Here is a 23508-nt window from a genome sequence, read left to right as displayed (position 1 = left end):
TTTATATTTCTATTTAGTTTTCATAAAATTTCATGTCAGTTTTATTCATTTTGTTATGTGTTTTTGTTATTTCTATTAGGTTTTTATATTTTTATTTAGTTTTCATTACATTTTATGTCAGTTTTGGTAATTTTTTGTGCTTTTGTTATTTCCATCGGGTTTTTCATATTTCTATTTCGTTTTCATTAAATTTTATATAACTTTTAGTCATTTTGTTAAGCGCTTTTGACATTTTTTATTAGTTTTTTTTTAAATATTTCTATTTAATTTTCATAACATTTCATGTCAGTTTTATTCATTTTGTTATGTGTTTTGTCATCTTTATTAGGTTTTTTATATTTCTATTTAGTTTTCATGGCATCTAATGTCAGTTTTGGTCATTCTGTCGTCTGTCTAGCATGCAGTAAATGTGTGATCTTGGAAGTAAAGCTGCTGTCTCTGCTGTGATTCTGAGTCCAGACCAGCAGGTGTGAGGTGTGTTACTCTGATGTAGAGCACTGATCTGTCCAGAGTCAATGAATAACACGCTCTCCTCTGTTTACAGTGTTTCTCAACCTTTTCAATATAACATTGTCATTTTTATATAATATAATATCATTTTTTTTCATTGTAAGAATTCATTTGCAAAAACATAGCTCTGTTTTTAACAATTTTCAAAAATCTTGTTTTTTTCATCGTGCATTCCAATTAATCTCAATCAAACTGCAGTTGGGTTATTTTGATTAGGTTAGTGAAATAACAAAAAAACTACAGCTAACTAACACAATAAAACACAATAAAAACGTGATAACAATAAAAAACATGATTTTTGAAAAAAAAAAAAAGTTGTGCTTTTGCAAATAAACTCTTCATATATATATATATATATATACTAAATATGGTTTACCCAAAATACCAGTTACTACACATACTGTTCTACTGTAAAATCAAAATAAATAAATGCGGGATCAATAATCAGTAATTTAAGTCAATTCACATTTGTTTTTATAGCACATCTGTTTCAAAGCAGCGTCACAGTAATAAACAGGAAAGTATCTTCGACTATTATTAATACTAAAGAGTAACTAGTACAGTATCGGCGTACAGCATGGCAGATTTAAAACACAAACACACACTGAACACGAGCAATATGACTGAAGAGATGTAAATACTGTAAATAATGAGATCCGCTGCGGTCTTACTGTACAACTGAATAATTGCATAATAAGCGCATAATCATTGTTACAAAACCTCACCGGAAGTACATGATACATAACATACAAAAACCCGTCACGTGCCATATACATGTGCGCGTTATGCATGTTAATATTAAATCGGCATCTGTTTACTGTGTTAATGAAATAAAATAAACTTGCGGCTAGTTTCACATGTGATGTTACACACAGACATACAAAGACGAACACCGATTCACTGATGCTAGAGAACTAATTAACATCTTATATTTATACACAAACCTGACATTACCAGCAATATTATTCGATTAAACGATGGCGTACTGTGTCGAAAACCGTCACGAAAAGACCACCGATAACTGTGAGATATCGATGATCTATTGCTTTTGACTTTAACTGGAACAAAACATTGGATTAATTCTAGCGAATCGGTTCGTTCGGACAGTTCACCAACAAATGAATCACTAAATAATTCGAGTCCTCCTCATTCAAACAAAAGACCGCGAGCGGAGTAAAATACACTTAGTAGTTCACTATATCGTATTAGTTAGGTTATAAAGTTTGCATTAAATGCTGTGCTGTTTATGGTTCTCTGTAATGTAGGAGTGATTCACAACGCTTCGGTTTGATTGAATTGGTTTGAAAGAACGATTCACTCGATTCGGACACGTGCGGATGATTCTTCTTTGATGTCGCGTTCTTTCATTCACTCCGGTGGAGTCGTTTAAGTAATAAATGTGACATTTTCATTCAGTTTGCGTAAGTTTTTAGAGCGATGTTTGTATATAATGTTTATAATCAGCGTTTTTGTGAGATACTAGAGCAGTTCTGTTGTTTGATCGTGTTGTTGTCTGTTAATGTTTGTGTGATATCAGCACATCTGGGCCTCACAACGAGATGATGGAGTTTGAAACTGGTAAGATCAGAAATCATGAAGTAGTTCACTTATCCTACAGAAAACAGTTGTAGAAATAGTTTGAACACTGCAGAGGCCGTCTGTGAGTCACTGGGGAGAGAATGATGTTAGTATCTGCTCTGATACAAAGTTGCTCTTTGAAGCCGCACGGTCCTTTGATCAGAATAATGAGGCTAACTCACTGAGTAATAACTTTGAGATAATATAATATTAATATAATAAGTTTTGACCTCAGCTAGAGAACAGGAGGCATTCATGAGGTGACCCTGACTGAAGAATGAGGGAGTGTTGAGGAGTTTCCAGGAGCAGAACATTTGCAGATCTTTGCATGAAAACTGTTTAAAAGGGTTCGAGACGGTCAGATGTTCTGCAGCATCGCAGCTTTGCGGTCTAGTTTTGATTTCTGTAACTCCTGAGCATTATTGTGTAAGACAGAGAAGATCTGATGAATGAAGAGTGATCAGAAGATGGTGGTGTGTTTCAGAGCAAGCCAGGAGCTTCTGGGAGGAGGTGGATGTTGATGGAGTGTTTGATGATCTGCTGAAGAGACTTCATCACTTAAGATATGCGATCACACACAACACTGCTACTGACAGAGGTACACACACACACAACACTGCCACTGACAGAGGTACACACACACACACACACACACAACACTGACAGAGGTACACACAACACTGCTACTGACAGAGGTACACACACACACACACACACACAACACTGACAGAGGTACACACAACACTGCTACTGACAGAGGTACACACACACACACACACACACAACACTGACAGAGGTACACACAACACTGCTACTGACAGAGGTACACACACACACACACACACACAACACTGACAGAGGTACACACAACACTGCTACTGACAGAGGTACACACACACACACACACACACAACACTGACAGAGGTACACACAACACTGCTACTGACAGAGGTACACACACACACACACACACACAACACTGACAGAGGTACACACAACACTGCTACTGACAGAGGTACACACACACACACACACACACAACACTGACAGAGGTACACACAACACTGCTACTGACAGAGGTACACACACACACACACACACACAACACTGACAGAGGTACACACAACACTGCTACTGACAGAGGTACACACACACACACACACACACAACACTGACAGAGGTACACACAACACTGCTACTGACAGAGGTACACACACACACACACACACACAACACTGACAGAGGTACACACAACACTGCTACTGACAGAGGTACACACACACACACACACACACAACACTGACAGAGGTACACACAACACTGCTACTGACAGAGGTACACACACACACACACACACACAACACTGACAGAGGTACACACAACACTGCTACTGACAGAGGTACACACACACACACACACACACAACACTGACAGAGGTACACACAACACTGCTACTGACAGAGGTACACACACACACACACACACACAACACTGACAGAGGTACACACAACACTGCTACTGACAGAGGTACACACACACACACACACACACAACACTGACAGAGGTACACACAACACTGCTACTGACAGAGGTACACACACACACACACACACACAACACTGACAGAGGTACACACAACACTGCTACTGACAGAGGTACACACACACACACACACACACAACACTGACAGAGGTACACACAACACTGCTACTGACAGAGGTACACACACACACACACACACACAACACTGACAGAGGTACACACAACACTGCTACTGACAGAGGTACACACACACACACACACACACAACACTGACAGAGGTACACACAACACTGCTACTGACAGAGGTACACACACACACACACACGGATCATCCCGTGTCAAATAAACCCCAGGCTCAATTTTTTTTATTTTGTCAGTATTCTTTCTGAAGAAAGATAAACATGTTTAGTGATGAAAGCCAAAATATTAAATGTCATGGATGAATATTTACTGAGTAATCCACTATTTTGTAGAGGAGGGTCAAACTTTTTACCTGAGATTCAGAGCCAAATTACAGGAGGGTAAAATGACTTTAGAAAGATGGCAGCATCATAATGTTGTTTTTACTCCGAGATCAGTGGCTCTGTTAGTAAAATCTGCTGACTTTAGCAATCTTTGTGGCATTATATGACAATGGTAACAGTTTAAAATGGGGGGAAAAATCACGTTTCAAGTTTTTTCTCCAAAGTTTGCATGCCTGTAACTCAAGAAATGTTAAAGATACCTTAACATCTTAAAAACAAACTTTCCTTTTCATTGCTAAGAACTTCATTTGGACAACTTTAAAGATGATTTTCTCAATATTTAGATTTTTTTGCACCCTCAGATTCCAGATTTTCAAATATTGTTCTATCCTAACAAACCATACATCAATGGAAAGCTTATTTATTCAGCTTTCAGATGATGCATAAATCTCAATTTCACAAAATTGACCCTTATAACTAGTTTTGTGCTCCAGGGTCACATATTTATTCTATTTAAAGAGAAATGTCTGAAGAACAAATAATGTTGAAACTAGAATTGAGTCTTGTTTCCCTCTGTCGGATCTCTATCGAGTGCTAGTACAGATGCACTGAAATGCTCAAGCTGAGGCGCATTAACTTCTGTATTTGAATGGGTTCCAGCTGATCGTGTGATTTTTCTGATCTGTTTCAGAGTATGTTCAGGCCATGAAGATCATTCTGGAGTCTGAGCTCACCTCCCTCAGGAGCGAAGGCATTCAGGAGGTGCTGATTGATGAAGGTTTGTGCTGGTGATCAGCAGCGCTGCTCGTGTTTGGTCTCATTCTGACGAGAGTCGCGTCTGTGTTCAGATATACTGACGGTGACCGTATCAGAGGCTCAGTGTTCTCCGGAGAGCCTGAGGAACGGTGTGGAGACGGACAACTTTCTGCAGAAGGACAGCACACGGTCTGGCATTATCATCATTTATTTTAGTAATAAACCATGTCTTTATCTACTCGCCTGCCTTATAATAAAGCAATAATCCCTGTGAAGCCGTGGTTTACAGTGAATTTATAACAGCTAAGGGGCGTTGTTAGGTAAATTCACTGTAAACCACGGCTTCACGGGGCTTATTGCTTTTATAAAACGGTTATTTATACGTAGTAAGGTTTCACAAAATAAAACAGAGCAAATAAAGTGTAATGATATTAATAAAAACAGTATTCTCCCACCAAACAATGTAGCTCCTCAGAAACAGTTGTGGTTGCAACAAAGTGGTTGCCGAGCAACACACAAACGTAAACAAAGATGTATGTTACTTTGTAGAGTCATTTACAACAGCTTCAAATGCGGCTCAGCCAATCAGAATCAAGCACCGGAACTATCCGCTTTATAACAGTGGTTTTGAGGTCCTGATCTCCTCAACTGCATTAGACAATTAAAACAATCCAATCATATGTCATAATATAATGTTATATTTACCAGAAACACATCTTTAACTGTCTCACAAACATAGTTTCCCCCGACTGATGAATGTTACATTGTATAAACTTGTGTAGCACACAGGAAGTGACCTCGTTTGAACCCTTCCTGCAGCACAGAGTTAAAAACCTTTCCTCAAGATTTGACACTTTGTAGCGCTGACTGCGTTAGAACGTTTAACACTGTTAGCAAAGACTCTGTAGGAAAGTGATCAAACAAATATTCGTGTTTGATTTATGAGAGAATAACTAGAAAACAGGCGCCTGGTTTATAAAGACAGAGTAGGACCATCTCAAATGTGAGCTTAGCGTTACAGTTCCTATGAATGATTTATAAAAGCTATTATCACATACATACAAGACACCCACTCAAATATCATTCAGTGTCACAATAGTTCATATAACTGAAAATCTTGTCAGGCATATTTAGAACAAGATGACATTAAAAGGCTGTTTAATGTTCAGCCCCCAAATACTGATTAATTGTCATTTTAAATATTTACAAATCCTTGCCACTGTCCTTCATACCACTAGCTTTTAGTGCTCAAAGTTTTTGATCATTTTAAATATAATAAAATTTAGCATGATGACTTATTCTATTATATATTTTAATTTTAATTAGTGCTGTCAAATGATTAATCGTGCATTTTTGCTTAAAGGTGAAGACTCACCTTAAAGAGTTTAGTATAATTTCGCCAGAAAAAGTTTTAGAATTTTTATCACATGTTAATGTAAAAAAATCTTGTGTAATATAAGACTGGTTTATACTTGTATTTTTTTTAATTGTTTTTGCCATGAAAATAGCCTAAGATGCTGACATGGCATTAAATACTTCTGCTACTATTATCCAAACAAAAACTTTTATTTTGGATGTGATTAATTGTTTGACAGCACTATTTTAAATATTATAAAGTTTAGCATGATCACTTATTCTTTTATATATTTTAATAAGTACGGGTCAGAATAGGTATGTTTATTAATTTTTACATCTTTGTAATTTTACATTTTATATCGGTTACTCTGAATGACGATGCAACATTATTTCACTCTATTTTATTTTACTATTTTGACATTTTATTTTCACAAACGGAAAATTAAAGTCAACACTTAACTTGCTTTCTGTGTATATAAAACCACTTTTTAAAATGTAATTTGTAAACGAGCGACCTAGGACTTTGATGTGCCACAATTCAAAGAGTTACACAATCCAGTCGAGAGGTAACAAATGTGTGAACAGCTGTCTCCAGAGGTTTTTAAGGCAGAAAATGTTTCATTTTAGAAAGTAAGTTGCTGTTGTGATGTCTGGCAGACTCTGCAGAGACGGGGAGTCGAGCTCCGATCACAGCCAGACGTCTGCAGCGAGCTTCTGTTCTGAAGAGCCCAGGTCTCCTGTGCATCTCGTCTACCATCCACACGACTGCAGCGCTGCATGCGTCCCGCAGCTGCCCGCTCACGCAGACCGCTTTCTGGGTCACAGCCCGCTGCGCGCGCCCATGCTGTGCCAGTTCCAGCGCCACTGCGATCCGCGCGACGATTCTGACGCACAAGACACCGGTGTGCTTTATAAAGCGCCGTGTGGACGGAGTCTGCGCTCCCTGGAGGAGGTAACGTTTAATCAGCTTTCCATTGATGTATGGTTTGTTAGGATAGGACAATATTTGAAAATCTGGAATCTGAGGGAGCAAAAAAATCTAAATACTGAGAAAATCATCTTTAAAGTTGTTCAAATGAAGTTCTTAGCAATGCATATTACTAATCAAAAATTAAGTTTTGATATATTTACGGTAGGAAACATACAAAATATCTTCATGGAACATTATCTTTACTTAATATCCTAATGATTTTTGGCATAAAAGAAAAATGTATAATTTTGACCCATACAATGTATTGTTGGCTATTGCTACAAATATACCCCAGCGACTTAACACTGCTTTTGTGCTGCAGGGTCACTAATATATAGCACATTTCTAACACAATAGACCTTTTTCACATTTCTCAGGTTTCTCAGCAGCAGAAGTCGTCATAGTTTGGTTAACTTGAAGAGCAGTGAATGGGACAGTACCACAAATATATTTTCTGCATTCCCAGTTGCTCAAATAGCAAAAAGAAAAACTCCACGATAGTGTTTTCACGACTTTCAAAAAAAGGGAAAAAATTGAGCGAGACTGATAACGGCAGTCAGAAGAGAGAACGAGGTCAAATCCCTTTCATAGACGCTGCGTTAGCCTTAACTAGGTTTTTTGTAATTTGATGCAAAGGTGATAAAATACAAAGTATAGTGTTATAAATGTACATGCATTTAAAAAATATATATAAATATAAAAAAACTTTGATGCTGATGATGCTGAAAATTGAGTGTTTACTATTGTCCTTCTGCATTATCGACACACTATTTTCCTGTTTAATGCTGTACAGCTGCTTAGACACAATCTGTATTGTTAAAAGCGCTATATAAATAAAGGTCATCGCGTCATCACATTCTTGTGAAAAGGGTCCATGGTAATTCAAAGTGCTTTACATATAAAAGGAATTAAAATAACCATAAAAAATAATAACAACAATAAAACAAGGATTTAAAAATGGATTTAAAAGGTTCAGAATGAACATGATTATACATCAAATACAGTGCAGTCAGTTGGGACGTAGCACAGTGCTCATTCAGTAAATGCACAGCTAAACATGAGTTTTGAGTCTGGATTTAAATATGGCTACTGATTTAGCACGTGTGATCTGTTCTGATCGAGGTGCTTCAGTTCCTGCTGCAGACAGAGAGCCTCGGCGTGCTGCAGCCGGACAACTTCAGTTTCCACCCACAGATTGTTCCAGAGAATCGTGCGCGAGCTCCGGCCTCGGCTGCGCTGCTGTTAGAGCGCGACCTTAGCCGCGGGATCGAGCCGGTTCCCGTTTCTCTGTTCAACGAGCTGGACGGGACGCGGCCCAAAGAGTTCCGCTACCGTAAAGAGCGCTGGCCACACGGCTGCTTCCTCAGCGCCGCGCCGCTCTTCTCAGTGTGCTGCGACTGCACCGACGGCTGCGCAGACGCACGGAGCTGCGCATGTGTTCAGCAGACGCTCGGAGGCGCGGGAGAGCAGCAAGCGTACAGACACCAGCGGCTGAGCGCGCCCCTGAGCGCAGGGTGAGTCGAGATGAGCTTGTGATCTGTCATGTGATGTGATTTGTCATGTGATCTGTTGTGATTTGTTGACCTGTCGTGTGATTTGTTGGTATAACATGTGATTTGTCATGTGATCTTTCACGTGATTTGTCATGTGATTTGTTGACCTGTCATGTGATGTGATTTGTTGCGATTTGTTGGTCTAACATGTCAAACCGGAAACCGTAGCAAAACGGTGCGCACCGGTTTGAGCTTGAACTTGCCTGTGATTTGTTATGTGATATTTCACGTGATTTGTCATGTGATTTGTTGACCTGTCATGTGATTTGTTGGTGTAACATGTGATTTGTCATGTGATCTTTCACAGGATTTGTCATGTGATATTTCACGTGATTTGTCATGTGATCTGTCATGTGATTTGTTGATCTGTCATGTGATTTGTCATGTGATCTTTCACAGGATTTGTCATGTGATATTTCACGTGATTTGTCATGTGATCTGTCATGTGATTTGTTGATCTGTCATGTGATTTGTCATGTGATCTTTCACGTGATTTGTAATGATATTTCACGTGATCAGTCATGAGATCAGTCATGTGACTTGTCATGTGATGTTAGGCGCATTCGACTTGAAGCGGCGCTGCGCAGAATGATCAGTGTATGACATCAAGTACCGCAAGAGCGATTCGAAAGCATAAGGATCCATCTGCTCTCTTATCGCTCTCGCGGTACTTGATGTTATACACTGATCATTCTGCACAGTGCCGCTTCAAGTCGAATGCACCTGTTGTGTGACCTGTTGTGTGATCTGTTGTGTGATCTGTTGACCTGTCATGTTATTTGTTGATCTGTCACGTGATCTGTTGCATGATCGGTCAGGTTGTTCGAGTGTGGCCCGTGGTGCGGCTGTGCGAGGAGCCGCTGTCAGAACCGTGTGGTGCAGAAGGGTTTGCGCGTGCGGCTGCAGGTGTTTCGTACGCCGGACCGCGGCTGGGCCGTTCGCTGCAGAGATGACCTCGACAAGGGAACCTTCGTCTGTATTTACGCAGGTACACAGACGCCGTGTGCTCCTCATAAACTTACACGAAAACCAAAATAAAACGTTTTCATTACTTAAACTAAAATAAAATATAAATCAGAGTTATCATTAAATCAGAAAATAAACTTTATCATTACTTCAAATATAAATCAGGGTTATTATCATTAAGTTATGAAAGCTAGTTTCTGCTACAAAATAAAAAAAAATTAAAAAGTAAATATCTCACGATTTTATCTCTTTTTTTTTTTTAAATAAAAGAATTCTGAGTTTATATCTTGCGGTTCTGTTTTCTTGCCACAGAATACAAAATAAAAAATCTCACAATTCTGACTTTTTTTCTTCTTCTCACAATTGCAAGTTTTTTATATCACAATTTATAGCTTGCAAATCTGACTCCGAATCTCTCAGAACTGCAAGAAAAAAGTAAGGATTGTGAGATAATCGCAATTACATTTTTAATTTTTTTTATTCTGTGATGGAAACATGCGTCCGTATTTACTAAAACTAAAAACATTTTCATTATAAATCAGGGTTGTTGTCGTTAACTAAAACGAAAACCATGCAAAACATTTGCATTACTTGAAATAAAATGAATATTAACTGAAATAAAGCCAAATATGTGTCGCTGCAGCACAAAAGCAGTGTTAAGTCGCTGGGGTATATTTGTAGCAATAGCCAACAACACATTGTATGGGTCAAAATTATACATTTTTCTTTTATGCCAAAAATCATTAGGATATTAAGTAAAGATCATGTTCCATGAAGATATTTTGTTTGTTTCCTACCGTAAATATATTAAAACTTAATTTTTGATTAGTAATATGCATTGCTAAGAACTTCATTTGAACAACTTTAAAGATGATTTTCTCAATATTTAGATTTTTCTGCACCCTCAGATTCCAGATTTTCAAATATTGTCCTATCCTAACAAACCATACATCAATGGAAAGCTTATTTATTCAGATACTTATGACTGGTTTTGAGGTCCAGGGTCACATATAAAAAAACTTCAGCTCATCTTTAGCTAGTTGCCAAGGCCACATTTCTCACTTTTGTTTAGTTTTAGTTTAAAAGTACTAAAATAACTAAAACAAAATAAAGTTAAAACTTAGTTTAATATATATATATATATATATATAGACATCTTAAACTAATAATTTTAATAAACAAATTAATTAAAAATATGAACAAAAATTATAATAGTATCTCAGTGATTCTAAGATTTGGCATCAGTTTGTCCAGATGAAGTGGTCTGGTCTGATTGGTCTCAGTGCTGATGCGGTTCTCTCGCGCGCAGGCGTGGTTCTCCGGCAGCAGCAGAGCATGGAGGAGCCGGCGGAGCGAGAGCCGCTGGTGTCTGATGATGAGGTGGAGGTGGTGGAGGAGTGGACGCTGCCCGCCGGACCGATGGAGACAGTCACTGAGCCGCTGGACTGCTCTCCGCCGCTGTACGTGCCTGTGATCCAGAGTCCACTCGCTCAGCTCAAGGTCAGTGCAGGTGACCTTTGACCTGGTGCTCAGGTGGAGTCTCCCGTCCCCACTAGAGTTCATTTCATTTACGAAAACTATTATGAAAAATGTTTGTTGATGAGTTGAAATGAGACGATGACGAGATGACAATAAGGTCAATAAATAATAACTGTGACTATATCAACAAGCAGTTTTGGTTGACAATAAAAGACGAGACTAAAATGTAAACAAAAAATAATTTCATAAAAAAAAAAAAAGACAATGTTATTGCGGACTGCTCTACACGCCTCATGAGTGCGGTTGCCAGATATCAAGAGTTCTAATCCCAGAATCAGAGCTTCGCTGTTACATTGATACATTTTCTGCTCGGTGCTTTGTTTATTTTCTGCAATCTGGCAACCATGATCTGAAAACGGCGACAAACGCGCTGGAGTTTAGCGATCTAAATGAAAGCGTCTGTGTTCTGTCATGAGATCTCGACTGTATTGTTTGCGATTGTGGTTTCTGAATAAATGCACTTACTCAGCCGCTGTTGTTTTAATAGAGAAACAGGAAATTGCAATTTTGAATTAGTGGAATTACTAGTAATTTCACTGTTATAATATTTTTGTTTGTTTTACCAGTTTTCATAATGTAGACAGAGAGAGTGCATAAGTCTTTAGTATTAATTTATATAATAAAAAGCCTATAATAAATCAGTACACTAGATGAGGTAAATAAACCATGTGTATGAGTCCACATTCTGTTGATTTGTGTTTATTTGTGAAAGTGCAATACCTGAAATGCAAAAGTAAATTTCTCAAATGACAACAATCATTACGATTATAATTTTAGCAAAGAGAATTTTTATCAGCTTGACCATTATACAGCATGTGACTAAGATTTCATTGATTAAAACTAGACTAAAATGCTGAGGGTTTTAGCGGTGGTTTCCCAGACAGGGCTTAGATTAAACCAGGACTAGGCCTTTGTTAAATTAGGACATTTAAGTAGTTTTTACAAACATGCCTTACAAAAAAGCATTACTTGTGTGCATTTTAAGACCAAACAATGGCACCGATGTATTTTAAGTTATGTTTTCAGTTTAGACCGTTCTAAACTAGTCTTAAGCCCTGCTCGTGAAACCGCCCCCTGGTCGACTAAAACTTGACTAAAACAAAATAAGATAAGGTTGACTAAATATGATAAAGACTAGCAAGGACGTTTAACACGGGACTAAGACTAAAATAGAAAACAGTGTTTTCTGCTGTGTTTCAGGATCAGCAGCAGCTCGGCGTCTCGTCGCTGGACTGCAGTCAGAACGGTACGATCACAGTGAACACATCCAGATCGGGACGGTGTGTGTGTGTGTGATTCTGTGTGTGTTTGTAGGGAGCGAAGCGTGTGAGGAGATCGTGAGTAAGAAGCCCAGACTGAGCGAATCAAACGGTCGATCACAGCCGCAGCACAAACACACACCAGAGCAGATGTATTACCTGGACGCCTCGAAAGAGGGAAACGTGGCCCGATTCTTCAACGTGAGTGTCAGCAGACGTTACCCAGAAAGCATTGCACACTCATATATATATATGTGTCTCTGCAGCACAAAAGCAGTGTTAAGTCGCTGGGGTATATTTGTAGCAATAGCCAACAATACATTGTATGGCTCACAATTACACATTTCCCTTTTATGCCAAAAATCATTAGGCTATTTCTCAATATTTAGGTTTTTTTGCACCCTCAGATTCCAGATTTTCAAATATTGTTCTATCCTAACAAACCATACATCAATGGAAAGCTTATTTATTCAGCTTTCAGATGATGCATAAATCTCAATTTCAAAAAATTGACCCTTATGACTGGGTTTGTGCTCCAGGGTCACATATATTTATAAATCAGTGATATTATTGTTAACCAAAACTAAAATCATAAAAATATAATTTTGTTTGATTGATTGATTGACTGACCTGCAGCACAGCTGTGAGCCGAACCTCTTCCTCCAGAACGTCTTCACTGACACACACGACCCACAGTTCCCGCTCGTCGCCTTCTTCACCAGCAGGTGAGGATGGTTCAGAATCACACTAATGCCGAGTTCACACTGCACGATTTTAGCCCGATTTTTCACTCGCCGACAGGTTTTGCGAAATCGCCGACAAATGCCCGACATCGGAGGCAAATCGGTGCTCGTTCACGCGAGTGACAATCACACAGTGTGAATTATCAAAGACGCGATCTGAGGGAATCAGCGATTCACAATCACGCTGTGTGAAATGAGTTCTGACTGAAAAACACAATGACCTACAGCCAATGAGAGACAAGATACAGGGCAGCGGGAAGTTTGGGGAGGAGTTATATGAACAGTAGTGTTACTAAATCCGCGATTGCCGCCGGTTGTTTTTCATGTCAACAGGTTGAAGCGACCCCAATAACGTGATATTTAGGCACTGGAATGTGAATTGTACCAGGAGAACCCCGCCAAAAAAATGTGTATTTTACCCCCAAATGCGGTTTTTACTGGGGGACCCCCTCGAAAGCAATTGGGCTATTTTCTGGCTAGTTTTGAGTAGTAATTGGGCGGGTTTTGTAGCGAAAACCTGGCAACCCTGCACCAGACAGAGCTGTCGGCGATTCTTACTATTGTGTAGTCACGCAGTGTGTAACCTGCTGTCTCGTTCCATCCTGCAATGTGAACACAGCAGCAACTGAATGCTACCCCAGATAGTCACGCAGTGTGAAAACAGTGATGCGATGTCTTAGAAAATCGTGCGGTGAGAACTCGGCATAAGAGTGAAGCGCAGGAGCTCAGAAACAAACTCTGTTCATGTCTGCTTGGTTTCTCAGGTCTGTTAAAGCGGGAACTGAACTGAGCTGGAGCATGTGACGCTTGTCTGATTGAGACGGCGCTGAAGCTCCAGAGACGGTCCTCTGCTTCCTCATTAAAATTACAATGTTAAATGTTTGGGAACTTTTATTCACAATTTTGCCTGATAAATAAAATATTTCAAGCTCTTTATAGAATCGTGCTCTTTATACAAATGGCCATGGCATTTAAAGGTTTTTGTTTATTTTGTATGACTTTTCCAGGTGTAAAAATCACTTTTAAACTCATCTGTTTGTCCATGTTTTCTAAGACTGAGAATCCTGCTTCTTCAATAAAAGAGCTGATGGAGTAAATTAGAAATATCTGGACATGAAGTTTTTAATACTAGTTTCGTCTCGTTTTGAGTCCCACTGGTTGAGAACGACTGCGTTCATCTGAAGAGACACAAGATGAAGTGTGGAGATGAGTTTTTTTGTAAATAAATAAATTAAATTTTAAAAGCATTTAAAATTTAATATTTTACCCTATATATATATATATATATATATCCAACAAAATGTTCACATCACATTTTGGGAAGAAAAAACTGAATATAACTCAACTAGGAACATGCTTCACAATTTTCCAAAAATAAGTAAATTAAACAGATTATAAATCTACTTTTGAGCTAGACTCCATATTTGCTTTTAGCCTATACATTGATACAAAACACACTTTGAAGTATATTTTGGTATACAAACGTTGGAAGTTTATTGCTGAAATATATTTTTCTGAGCTTCTGTGTTTAACATTAAGATGAGGGTTCAAGTATTCTTAAACGCAAGTTCTTTTGAAAGTTTCACAAGCTTGAGTTCATCTTTGAAGGCCACAAGCATAAAAGCCACAGACGAGGCCAAGATGAGGCCAGTTTAGACTTCAGAAGCCTGCAGAACTTCTGATGAAGCTCAAACACTAACTCCTTAACACAGCCTAAATCTAGCTTTGAGCTCTAGGCTATCCATATTTGCTTTTAGCCGACTTTAACATACAAAATAAAAGTTCTTGGTACGTCACAGTATATTGGAGTACACAGATAACATTGATTACAAAAATAGATTTAATCGAGCTTCAGTGTTTAACATGTTAAGACAAGGGTTCTTAAAAGCAAATAAGTTCTGTTGAAAGTGTCACAAGCTTGAGCACCGAGACTCTGCTCCGAGTTAATCTTTGAAGGCCTCAAGCATAAAAGGACCTAAAAGCCACAAACGAGACCAAGATGAGGCCAGTTCAGGCTTAATGTGGGACTTCAGAAACCTGTGCCCTGCTTAAAAATAATATACATGTAGGCCTTCTGTAGTGTTTTGGGACATTCCATTTGGATTCATGTTTTTTTTTTTTTTTTAACAATCCACCAACAGAAGATGACCAGTCACCAGTAGAGACCCACAAGGTCCATTAAAACCAATACAAGTCCCATTATAACCAGTACAGATTGTGATGCGTCTATTGTCTTCCCAGCAGAGTGGAACTTCTGATGAAGCTCAGACCAAAACCAGGCAGACGTAAGAAAACCAGATTTATTAAAGTTAAAACCCATCAACAGTCAAGTGCTTAAAACGGAGTCCGCGCTTCAGAAGTCCTGGGACTGGACGTCTTTGCTGGAGTTGGCGGTGTCCCGCGGGGCTTTGGTCTTCTTGGGCAGAAGCTGCGCCTGAATGTTGGGAAGCACGCCGCCCTCCGCGATCGTGACGCCGCCCAGCAGCGCGTTCAGCTCCTCGTCGTTGCGCACCGCTAGCTGGATGTGCCGCGGCGCGATGCGCAGCTTCTTATTATCGCGGCTCGCGTTGCCCGCCAGCTCCAGCACCTCCGCGCACAGATACTCGATGACCGCCGTCAGGTACACCGCCGCCCCGGAGCCGATGCGCGACGCGTAGTTCCCCTTGCGCAGGAGACGCGCGACGCGACCGACGGGGAACTGCAGCCCCGCGCGCGTCGAACGCGACACAGAGGACTTGCTCTTCGGCGCAGCGACCAGCTTCTTACCGCGGCCAGACATGATGCGATGAACCGCTCTAGAGGCGGACAAAATGAAATTTAGAAAGTTAAAGAATTTAAACAAGTAAATAAAACCAGAACAGCACAGTGATCGATGCAGCTGCACAACTGGCAGAAGACAGTCTGATCAAGTACCTGAAGAGTCAAAAACAGATTTAGAAATTAGTACAACTGCAAATGAATAAAGTAGCTACTTTTCTTTTTAAAGACTGAAGTTGGGGTTCGAACTCGGGACGCCGCGATGACAAGTAGTGATTACAACCTTTCAGTAATCAACATCTGAAGTGGATCAAAAAAATAAGTTTAAAGTTGTCCTAAGTCAAGATTGTTATTGTTTTGGTTTTAGAACAAATTTGAAAGGTTTTGATCTATTTCAAATGTTAACTACCGTAAAAAGCCACATAATTATCTACAAATGTAAAATCTGATTTAAGTAGGGTAGTCAAAAGTTGAAGCTTACATTAAAACAACTTAAACTTACCTGATTACGACACCTGCCAAACAAAGAACAGCAGCAAAGTTGTTTAACTAGTAGTTAAGATTCTTGTGTTTTATACTGAGCTTAACTGAACCTCACCTGTGCAAATGAGCTGGTGGCCAATCAGCTGTTTGAATCGATTATTTCGTGATTGATCAATTAGAGTGAGTCTCAATGAGCGCATTTCAACACTTCATTTTTTTTTTTGAATTAGTGGATCAAAAGCTTTCATCAAAGTTGTCCTAAAACCAAAATGTTCTTAGTACAACTTTGATGAACTTTTTTGATCCACATCAAATGTTGACTTCTGTATTTAAGAAATAAAGTAGTTTTAAAAGGCAGCTATTTGCTTATAAGCTTGTTTATATTATTAGGTGATATTTAAATGTTTATTATAATTGACATTTACATTTAGCCATTTAGCAGCTGCTTTTATCCAAAGTGACTTACAAATGAGGACAACAGAAGCAATCAGAATTTACAAAAGAGCAGTAATATATAAGTGCTGTGACAAGGGTTTTCTAAATATAATAAATAAAAAGAAAACAAGTAGAATAGAAGTAGAACAGAGAGTGCAAGTGTTAGAGTGTAAGTGTTTTTTATGAATAAAAAGAAAACAAATATGTCAAATAGAATTAGAATAGTGCTAGATTTAGAGGGTCAAATGAAGATAATATAATATTTATCAGTTTCAGTATATTGAATTTGATGCAGGCAGGAAGTTATTTGCATATTGCTTTTCACAAAACAAATTTCAAAGACGCTTTACAGAAAATCGTGTCTATAATGCACTGTACTTTAATATTGAGTAGTTTTAGGAAGTCATTAAAATATGAATAGAACGTGAAACAGTGTATTCGTTTCAAGATTTAGTAACGTTTTTTTATGCAACAAAAGAACATCAAAACAAATGCAAAGACAGAATAAGAACAAAAGACATCGAGGGTTACATGCATTAATAAATCAAAGCGTACTGTGTTAGCTTATAAGAATCACACCATGAAAGAGTCTTACATGCAATAGAATTATTAGAGTTTACATACACATCAAAAAGTTTCCTGAAAACAAAAAGGAAGTTTTCTTTGAAAATGTACATTTATGAATGTGAAATTTGGCAAGAAATAGCAATAAACTGATAATGAATTTAAAGTGAGAAGGGTCTAGATTCAAAGAGCAACCAACAACAACAACAACAAAAAAACACATTTTTGGGAGTTATTCACAAGTTTGGATATACTTTTTTCTTTTTTAACAATTATGGATAATTTTAATATTATTAGTCTCCTTCAACAACTTTATTAGATAAGCAGAATTTTTGTCAAAGAAGCCAAAAATCTTCCCACTCTGTATCACTAAATATGTTATTCGAGAAACTCACACAAGCAGGTAAAGAAATCTGAGATCTATTAATAACTGAACGAATGTGTTTGTTGGTTTAGTAACTTGTTTGTGGCTTGGAGTCTTCTGTAGACACGTGTTGAAGTCACATGACAGCTGTTTTGATCATGTGACCATTTGTTGTGGCGTTCGTGTGATCAAATGAATCGTGGTCAGTGAGATCTTATGAATCATTGATTCATGACTCTGTGATCATGTGAATCATTTGTGTTCAGTCAGTGATCAGTGACTCTGTGCTCATTTGATTCAGTGGTGTCAGGAGTCGACTCATGTGAATCATTTGTGTTCAGTCAGTGATCAGTGACTCTGTGCTCATTTGATTCAGTGGTGTCAGGAGTCGACTCATGTGAATCATTTGTGTTCAGTCAGTGATCAGTGACTCTGTGCTCATTTGATTCAGTGGTGTCAGGAGTCGACTCATGTGAATCATTTGTGTTCAGTGTTCAGTCAGTGATCAGTTATGCCTCTGTGATCAGAGTCGTTTGTGCTCGGTTGTTTACGGTGATCGGTGGCTGGTTTGGTTCAGTGATGATGATGATGATGAGGAGGAAGGATCGCTCGCTGCTGGCGGTGTGTGTCGCGCTCGTCGCCGCTCTCGGTGGCTCTCTGTCGGTTCCGCCGCATGAGGAGGTGGCTCGGATGGCCCGGTTCGTGGTCAATAAGTGCGACTGGGCTTCGATGGCCACGATCTCCACTCACGATCCGGTCCGAGGACAGCCGTTCTCCAACGCCTTCTCCATCAGCGACGGGCCCGCGGGGAACGGAACCGGAACCCCGTACCTGTACCTCACACACCTGGAGATCTCGGTGCAGGACCTGCAGGTGCGGATCAGTGCTGATCAATCATACACCCTAACGAACATTTACCATGCTTTTACTGTAGCAACACTAATGTGCATGCATTTCCAGCACATAAATACAACACATTTTTTCACATTTTTTGTTTGATTTTGTTGTCATATTAGAGTTCAAGGTTTTTCCAGAGGGGATTTAGGATTCAGTTGATGCTCCATAAATCAACTGAAATAAAATCAACACTTCATTGTGTGTCTTTGATGTTTCCTTTCCTCTAGTCTGAAAAAAGACAAATTATGGAGCAAAATATAACAACACACACACACATATATATATGTATATATGTGAAATTTTGTTCTACTAATTTGCTCCATAAATTGTTTTTTCATATATATTATAGGAAATATATATATATATATATGTGTGTATTTTGGATGTTTTCTTTCTACTAGTCTGAAAGAAGACATGATATGATAGCAAAATAGACCAAAATCTCAAATGTAAAAATAGATAAAACACAAATGGATGCAGTGTAATAAAAATTATATTAATTGTAAAAAAAAAAAATGAAAGAAAAAATGTAAAATATGAAATAAATAGATAAAATGCAATAAAACATAAACTGGCATGAAATCATATTATATATATATATATATATGTTTGTGTGTGTGTGTGTGTGAGAGAAAACAATTAATTAAAAAGTTATTTTTTTACTTTTACTTTACTTTTTAAATATCATGTTATTTTAATTTTTTTATTTATTTTTTTGTTTTTATGACTATGTAACCCTGATGTGGTTTTATTATGTAAGTGTGATTCAGCACATGACTGTCAGGACGTGACGCAGCGATTTGTCTTTATCAACATTCAGCAGAACTAAGTGGCTGAAGTTAAAAACATGAACACACACTGCAGACGACATGATCTGATCTGTGTGTGTGTGTGTGTGACAGGTGAATCCCCAGTCGTCTCTGTCCGTGTCTCTGGCTCAGACCAGCTACTGTAAGAATCACGGATTCGATCCTCAGAGTCCACTGTGCGCCCACATCATCCTGTCGGGCTCCATGGTTGAGGTACAGCACCCTTCTCGTGCGGTGTGAATCGGTGTGAATCAGTGACGGTGTGACACTGAATCGGTGTGAATCAGTAATGGTGTGACGCTGAATCGGTGTGAATCAGTAATGGTGTGACGCTGAATCGGTGTGAATCAGTAATGGTGTGACGCTGAATCGGTGTGAATCAGTGACGGTATGATGCTGAATCGGTGTAAATCAGTGATGGTGTGAATCAGTGACGGTGTGATGCTGAATCGGTGTGAATCAGTGACGCTGAATCGGTGTAAATCAGTGACGGTGTGATGCTGAATCGGTGTGAATCAGTGATGCTGAATCGGTGTAAATCAGTGACGTGTGATGCTGAATCGGTGTGAATCAGTGACGGTGTGACGCTGAATCGGTGTGAATCAGTGACGGTGTGATGCTGAATCGGTGTGAATCAGTGACAGTATGATGGTGAATCGGTGTGAATCAGTGATGGTGTGAATCAGTGACGGTGTGACGCTGAATCGGTGTGAATCAGTGACGGTATGATGCTGAATCAGTGTAAATCAGTGATGGTGTGAATCAGTGACAGTGTGACACTGAATCGGTGTGAATCAGTGACGGTGTGACGCTGAATCGGTGTGAATCAGTGACGTGTGAATCAGTAATGGTGTGACAGTGAATCGCTGTGAATCAGTGACGGTGTGATTGTGAATCAGTGATGGTGTGACGCTGAGTTGGTGTGAATCAGTGACGGTTTGACGCTGAATCGGTGTGAATCAGTGATGGTGTGACTGTGAATCGGTGTGAATCAGTGATGGTGTGATGATGAATCAGTGACGGTGTGACTGTGAATCGTGTGAATCAGTGATGGTGTGACGCTGAATCAGTGTGAATCAGTGACTGTGAATCAGTGTGAATCAGTGACGGTGTAAATCAGTGATGGTGTGACGCTGAATTGGTGTGAATCAGCGACGCTGTGAATCAGTGATGGTATGACGGTGAATCGCTGTGAATCAGTGATGGTGTGATGGCGAATCGGTGTGAATCAGTGATGGTGTGATGCTGAATCGGTGTGAATCAGTGATGGTGTGAATCAGTGATGGTGTGAATCAGTGACGGTGTGACTGAATCAGTGACGGTGTGACGTGAATCTGTTTCAGGTGAACGGCAGTGAGGCATCGGTGGCTAAAGCCGCTCTGTTCAGTAGACACCCAGAGATGATCGACTGGCCCACCGACCACAACTGGTTCTTCGCCAAGATGAACATCACACAGGTCTGGGTGCTCGATTACTTCGGCGGAGTGAAAACCGTCACGCCGGAGGAGTATTACCGAGCCACTCCGTACCGGAAACACAGCGGTGAGTCCGGCAGACGTGATCGAGCTTCACTTAGATGATTCACTTATATGACTCCGTTCCATTCAGTCAGTGTGAATCAGCACTAAACTCACTTTATATATTTGCTCTGAAATCATTTAACTCCTATGCTGTACTGAAAATCCTTTAGCTCATTTGGTGTTCCTGGCCTTACAAATCTCTCATATTATCACCAAATATTGGATTCATTTTTTATCAGTTTGTTTTCTTTCAATCAGCACAGGTTTTGTGTTTGTTTTTGGAGCTGATTAATTGAAGGCTGCATTGATTTGAGCTCATGCATCTCAGTTTTTCAGTGAAAAAAGCATTATTTATGAATAAATTTTGGTAATATTCAGTTTTTTTATGAAAAAGCATTATTTGTGGATAATTTTGGTCATATTCAGTTTTTTAATGAAAAAAGCATTATTTCAAGAGAATTTTGGTAATATTCAGTTTTTGAGTGAAAAAACTCAAAACCTTTTTTTTTTTGATAAATCATTTGAAGTAGAGTGGGCAGACTGGACATTTCTGAGTGAACAATTCACTGAATCAGAGTTTTGAATTGATTCACTGAAACAGTCCAGAAACACATCCAGTTATCGTCTTCTGAGTCTTACATTACCAGCAATATAGTTCTGAATATACTGTTCATATGAGCTCTGAGCGCAGCTGTTATCAGTCAGAAGCAGACGCAGTGCTGAACGTCACGTGACCTCAGTGTGTGTGTGTGTGTGTGTGTGTGTGTTTCTACAGGAAGTGACACGCTGTAATCCTGGTGAACCGGATCAGAATCACTGATGGAGTGTTTCAGAAGAGACTCGGATTTATGAATGTTTCTCGGGTTGATGGTGTGTGTGTGTGCGTGTGTGTGTGTGTGTATTAATCACATGTTGTTAATTTCTCCAGAACATTAATGCAGCATGATGTGTAAATTCCGAATGATTTTTGCAGTTTGCACAAGCCCTTCACAGATTCGCACCAAATGCAGATTGAAATCTTAAGAAAGCCTCGTGAGATTCACGCGTGTCACTCATAGATGTTCAATTTGGTGTCCTTGCCCCTAACCTTTGACCTCTGACCCCTGTAGCAGGAAATGTGAAGTTTTTGGGTTGTGGCTAGAAGTGATACAGCTCCGACCGGAAACAATCAATGAAATTTCATTTTCTACATATTAGATTGTGTTTTATTAATGTCTACATCTCTCCCAACCCTAAACCTACCCCATACAGTAATGAAAAAATTGTGTGACAAAAATGACAGTGTATTGATGTGAAGTTTTTGCTCATTTTGCTTGTATTTTACAGTTGATCTGTAATTGTAGCTCATCTGACGTCTTCCAGCCCTATAAAATCACACAGACGCCAGTCAAATGATATTTACTCAGAGTGATTATTTTTCTAACGCTGATATGTATTTTTAATAAGGATTTTTTTGTCGTGATGCAGTGAAATAAAGAGCTGATCTTTGATTGGATTGTTCGTCTCTCGTTCTGTTAATCACTCAAATCTTTCTCTGAGAATGAGTAGGCCGCGCGCGCGTGTGAGTGCGTGTGCGTGCGAGTGTGTGAGTGTGTGCGTGCGCGTGCGTGAGTGTGTGTGTGAGTGCGTGTGCGTGCGAGTGTGTGAGTGTGTGCGTGCGCGTGCGTGAGTGTGTGTGTGAGTGCGTGTGCGTGCGAGTGTGTGAGTGTGTGCGTGCGCGTGCGTGAGTGTGTGTGTGAGTGCGTGTGCGTGCGAGTGTGTGAGTGTGTGCGTGCGCGTGCGTGAGTGTGTGTGTGAGTGCGTGTGCGTGCGAGTGTGTGAGTGTGTGCGTGCGCGTGCGTGAGTGTGTGTGTGAGTGCGTGTGCGTGCGAGTGTGTGAGTGTGTGCGTGCGCGTGCGTGAGTGTGTGTGTGAGTGCGTGTGCGTGCGAGTGTGTGAGTGTGTGCGTGCGCGTGCGTGAGTGTGTGTGTGAGTGCGTGTGCGTGCGAGTGTGTGAGTGTGTGCGTGCGCGTGCGTGAGTGTGTGTGTGAGTGCGTGTGCGTGCGAGTGTGTGAGTGTGTGCGTGCGCGTGCGTGAGTGTGTGTGTGAGTGCGTGTGCGTGCGAGTGTGTGAGTGTGTGCGTGCGCGTGCGTGAGTGTGTGTGTGTGGGAGGGTGTGTGTGTGTGTCGTCAGTGTTTCAGTAGGTGGGTCGTGTCTGTATGTACAGGTGGAGCTCGAGGAGCCACTTCCTGTCACAGAGCAGATCTCGATCTTCACTGAAGTGTCACACACACACTCGTTCGTCTCGAACCTGCGGCCCATCAGACGACAGACAGACAAACAGACGGAGGGATAATGATGGCGTGGAGAGGAGCGTCAGCCGTGGTCATCCTGCTGTCCATCTCACCTGTGTCAGGTACGAGAGTGTGTGTGTGTGTGTGTGTGTGTGTGTGTTGAGACGCGTC

General features: G+C 39.9%; 3 protein-coding genes across 5 annotated transcripts; 2 read left to right on the top strand and 1 right to left on the bottom strand.

Annotated features, from left to right (window-relative positions):
* The first annotated feature begins 1797 nt into the window (after positions 1 to 1797).
* Positions 1798 to 14172, top strand: setdb2 (SET domain bifurcated histone lysine methyltransferase 2). Of its 3 annotated transcripts, XM_016566636.1 has the most exons (13): positions 1803 to 1931; positions 2048 to 2088; positions 2573 to 2686; positions 4786 to 4872; positions 4943 to 5039; positions 6864 to 7158; positions 8299 to 8690; positions 9548 to 9717; positions 11005 to 11195; positions 12435 to 12480; positions 12549 to 12694; positions 13130 to 13218; positions 14001 to 14172. In XM_016566636.1, exons 2-13 carry the CDS (start codon positions 2070 to 2072, stop codon positions 14038 to 14040), a joined length of 1686 nt encoding a protein of 561 aa, XP_016422122.1. In that variant the 5' UTR covers positions 1803 to 1931; positions 2048 to 2069; the 3' UTR covers positions 14041 to 14172. The 3 variants fall into 3 exon arrangements, with proteins under 3 accessions (XP_016422125.1, XP_016422122.1, XP_016422123.1); XM_016566637.1 differs by having other exon boundaries at positions 1803 to 2088; positions 8308 to 8690; XM_016566639.1 differs by lacking the exon at positions 14001 to 14172 and having other exon boundaries at positions 1798 to 2088; positions 13135 to 13197.
* A 1146-nt stretch (positions 14173 to 15318) lies between these two features.
* Positions 15319 to 16567, bottom strand: LOC107751098 (histone H2A, sperm-like). The gene is made up of 2 exons (XM_016566700.1): positions 16496 to 16567; positions 15319 to 16031 (listed from the first exon to the last, which is right to left on the bottom strand). Exon 2 carries the CDS (start codon positions 16013 to 16015, stop codon positions 15590 to 15592), a length of 426 nt encoding a protein of 141 aa, XP_016422186.1. The 5' UTR covers positions 16016 to 16031; positions 16496 to 16567; the 3' UTR covers positions 15319 to 15589.
* A 1366-nt stretch (positions 16568 to 17933) lies between these two features.
* creg1 (cellular repressor of E1A-stimulated genes 1) lies at positions 17934 to 22555 on the top strand. Its single transcript, XM_016566635.1, has 4 exons — positions 17934 to 18712; positions 19639 to 19758; positions 20889 to 21087; positions 21841 to 22555. The coding sequence occupies exons 1-4, from the start codon at positions 18419 to 18421 to the stop codon at positions 21855 to 21857; spliced, it is 630 nt and encodes a 209-aa protein (XP_016422121.1). The 5' UTR covers positions 17934 to 18418; the 3' UTR covers positions 21858 to 22555.
* Positions 22556 to 23508: the final 953 nt, after the last annotated feature.

The sequence above is a fragment of the Sinocyclocheilus rhinocerous genome, unplaced genomic scaffold (assembly GCF_001515625.1).
Source record: "Sinocyclocheilus rhinocerous isolate Xijiao unplaced genomic scaffold, SAMN03320098_v1.1 scaffold632, whole genome shotgun sequence".
Classification (NCBI taxonomy): domain Eukaryota; kingdom Metazoa; phylum Chordata; class Actinopteri; order Cypriniformes; family Cyprinidae; genus Sinocyclocheilus; species Sinocyclocheilus rhinocerous.
The sequence above is the reverse complement of the archived record's forward strand: the minus strand, read 5'-3'. Positions and strand labels throughout refer to the sequence as shown.

What these genes read in the sequence shown, in the direction of transcription:
- setdb2 (XM_016566636.1), top strand. An exon ending in CAACACTGCTACTGACAGAG is followed by an intron (nt 2,687 to 4,785) that starts GTACACACACAC and finishes GATCTGTTTCAG; the next exon opens with AGTATGTTCAGGCCATGAAG. An exon ending in CTGCAGAAGGACAGCACACG is followed by an intron (nt 5,040 to 6,863) that starts GTCTGGCATTAT and finishes GATGTCTGGCAG; the next exon opens with ACTCTGCAGAGACGGGGAGT.
- LOC107751098 (XM_016566700.1), bottom strand. Translation starts at nt 16,015, where the DNA reads ATGTCTGGCCGCGGTAAGAAGCTGGTCGCTGCGCCGAAGAGCAAGTCC.
- creg1 (XM_016566635.1), top strand. Translation starts at nt 18,419, where the DNA reads ATGATGATGATGATGAGGAGGAAGGATCGCTCGCTGCTGGCGGTGTGT. An exon ending in TCTCGGTGCAGGACCTGCAG is followed by an intron (nt 18,713 to 19,638) that starts GTGCGGATCAGT and finishes TGTGTGTGACAG; the next exon opens with GTGAATCCCCAGTCGTCTCT. An exon ending in TGTCGGGCTCCATGGTTGAG is followed by an intron (nt 19,759 to 20,888) that starts GTACAGCACCCT and finishes AATCTGTTTCAG; the next exon opens with GTGAACGGCAGTGAGGCATC.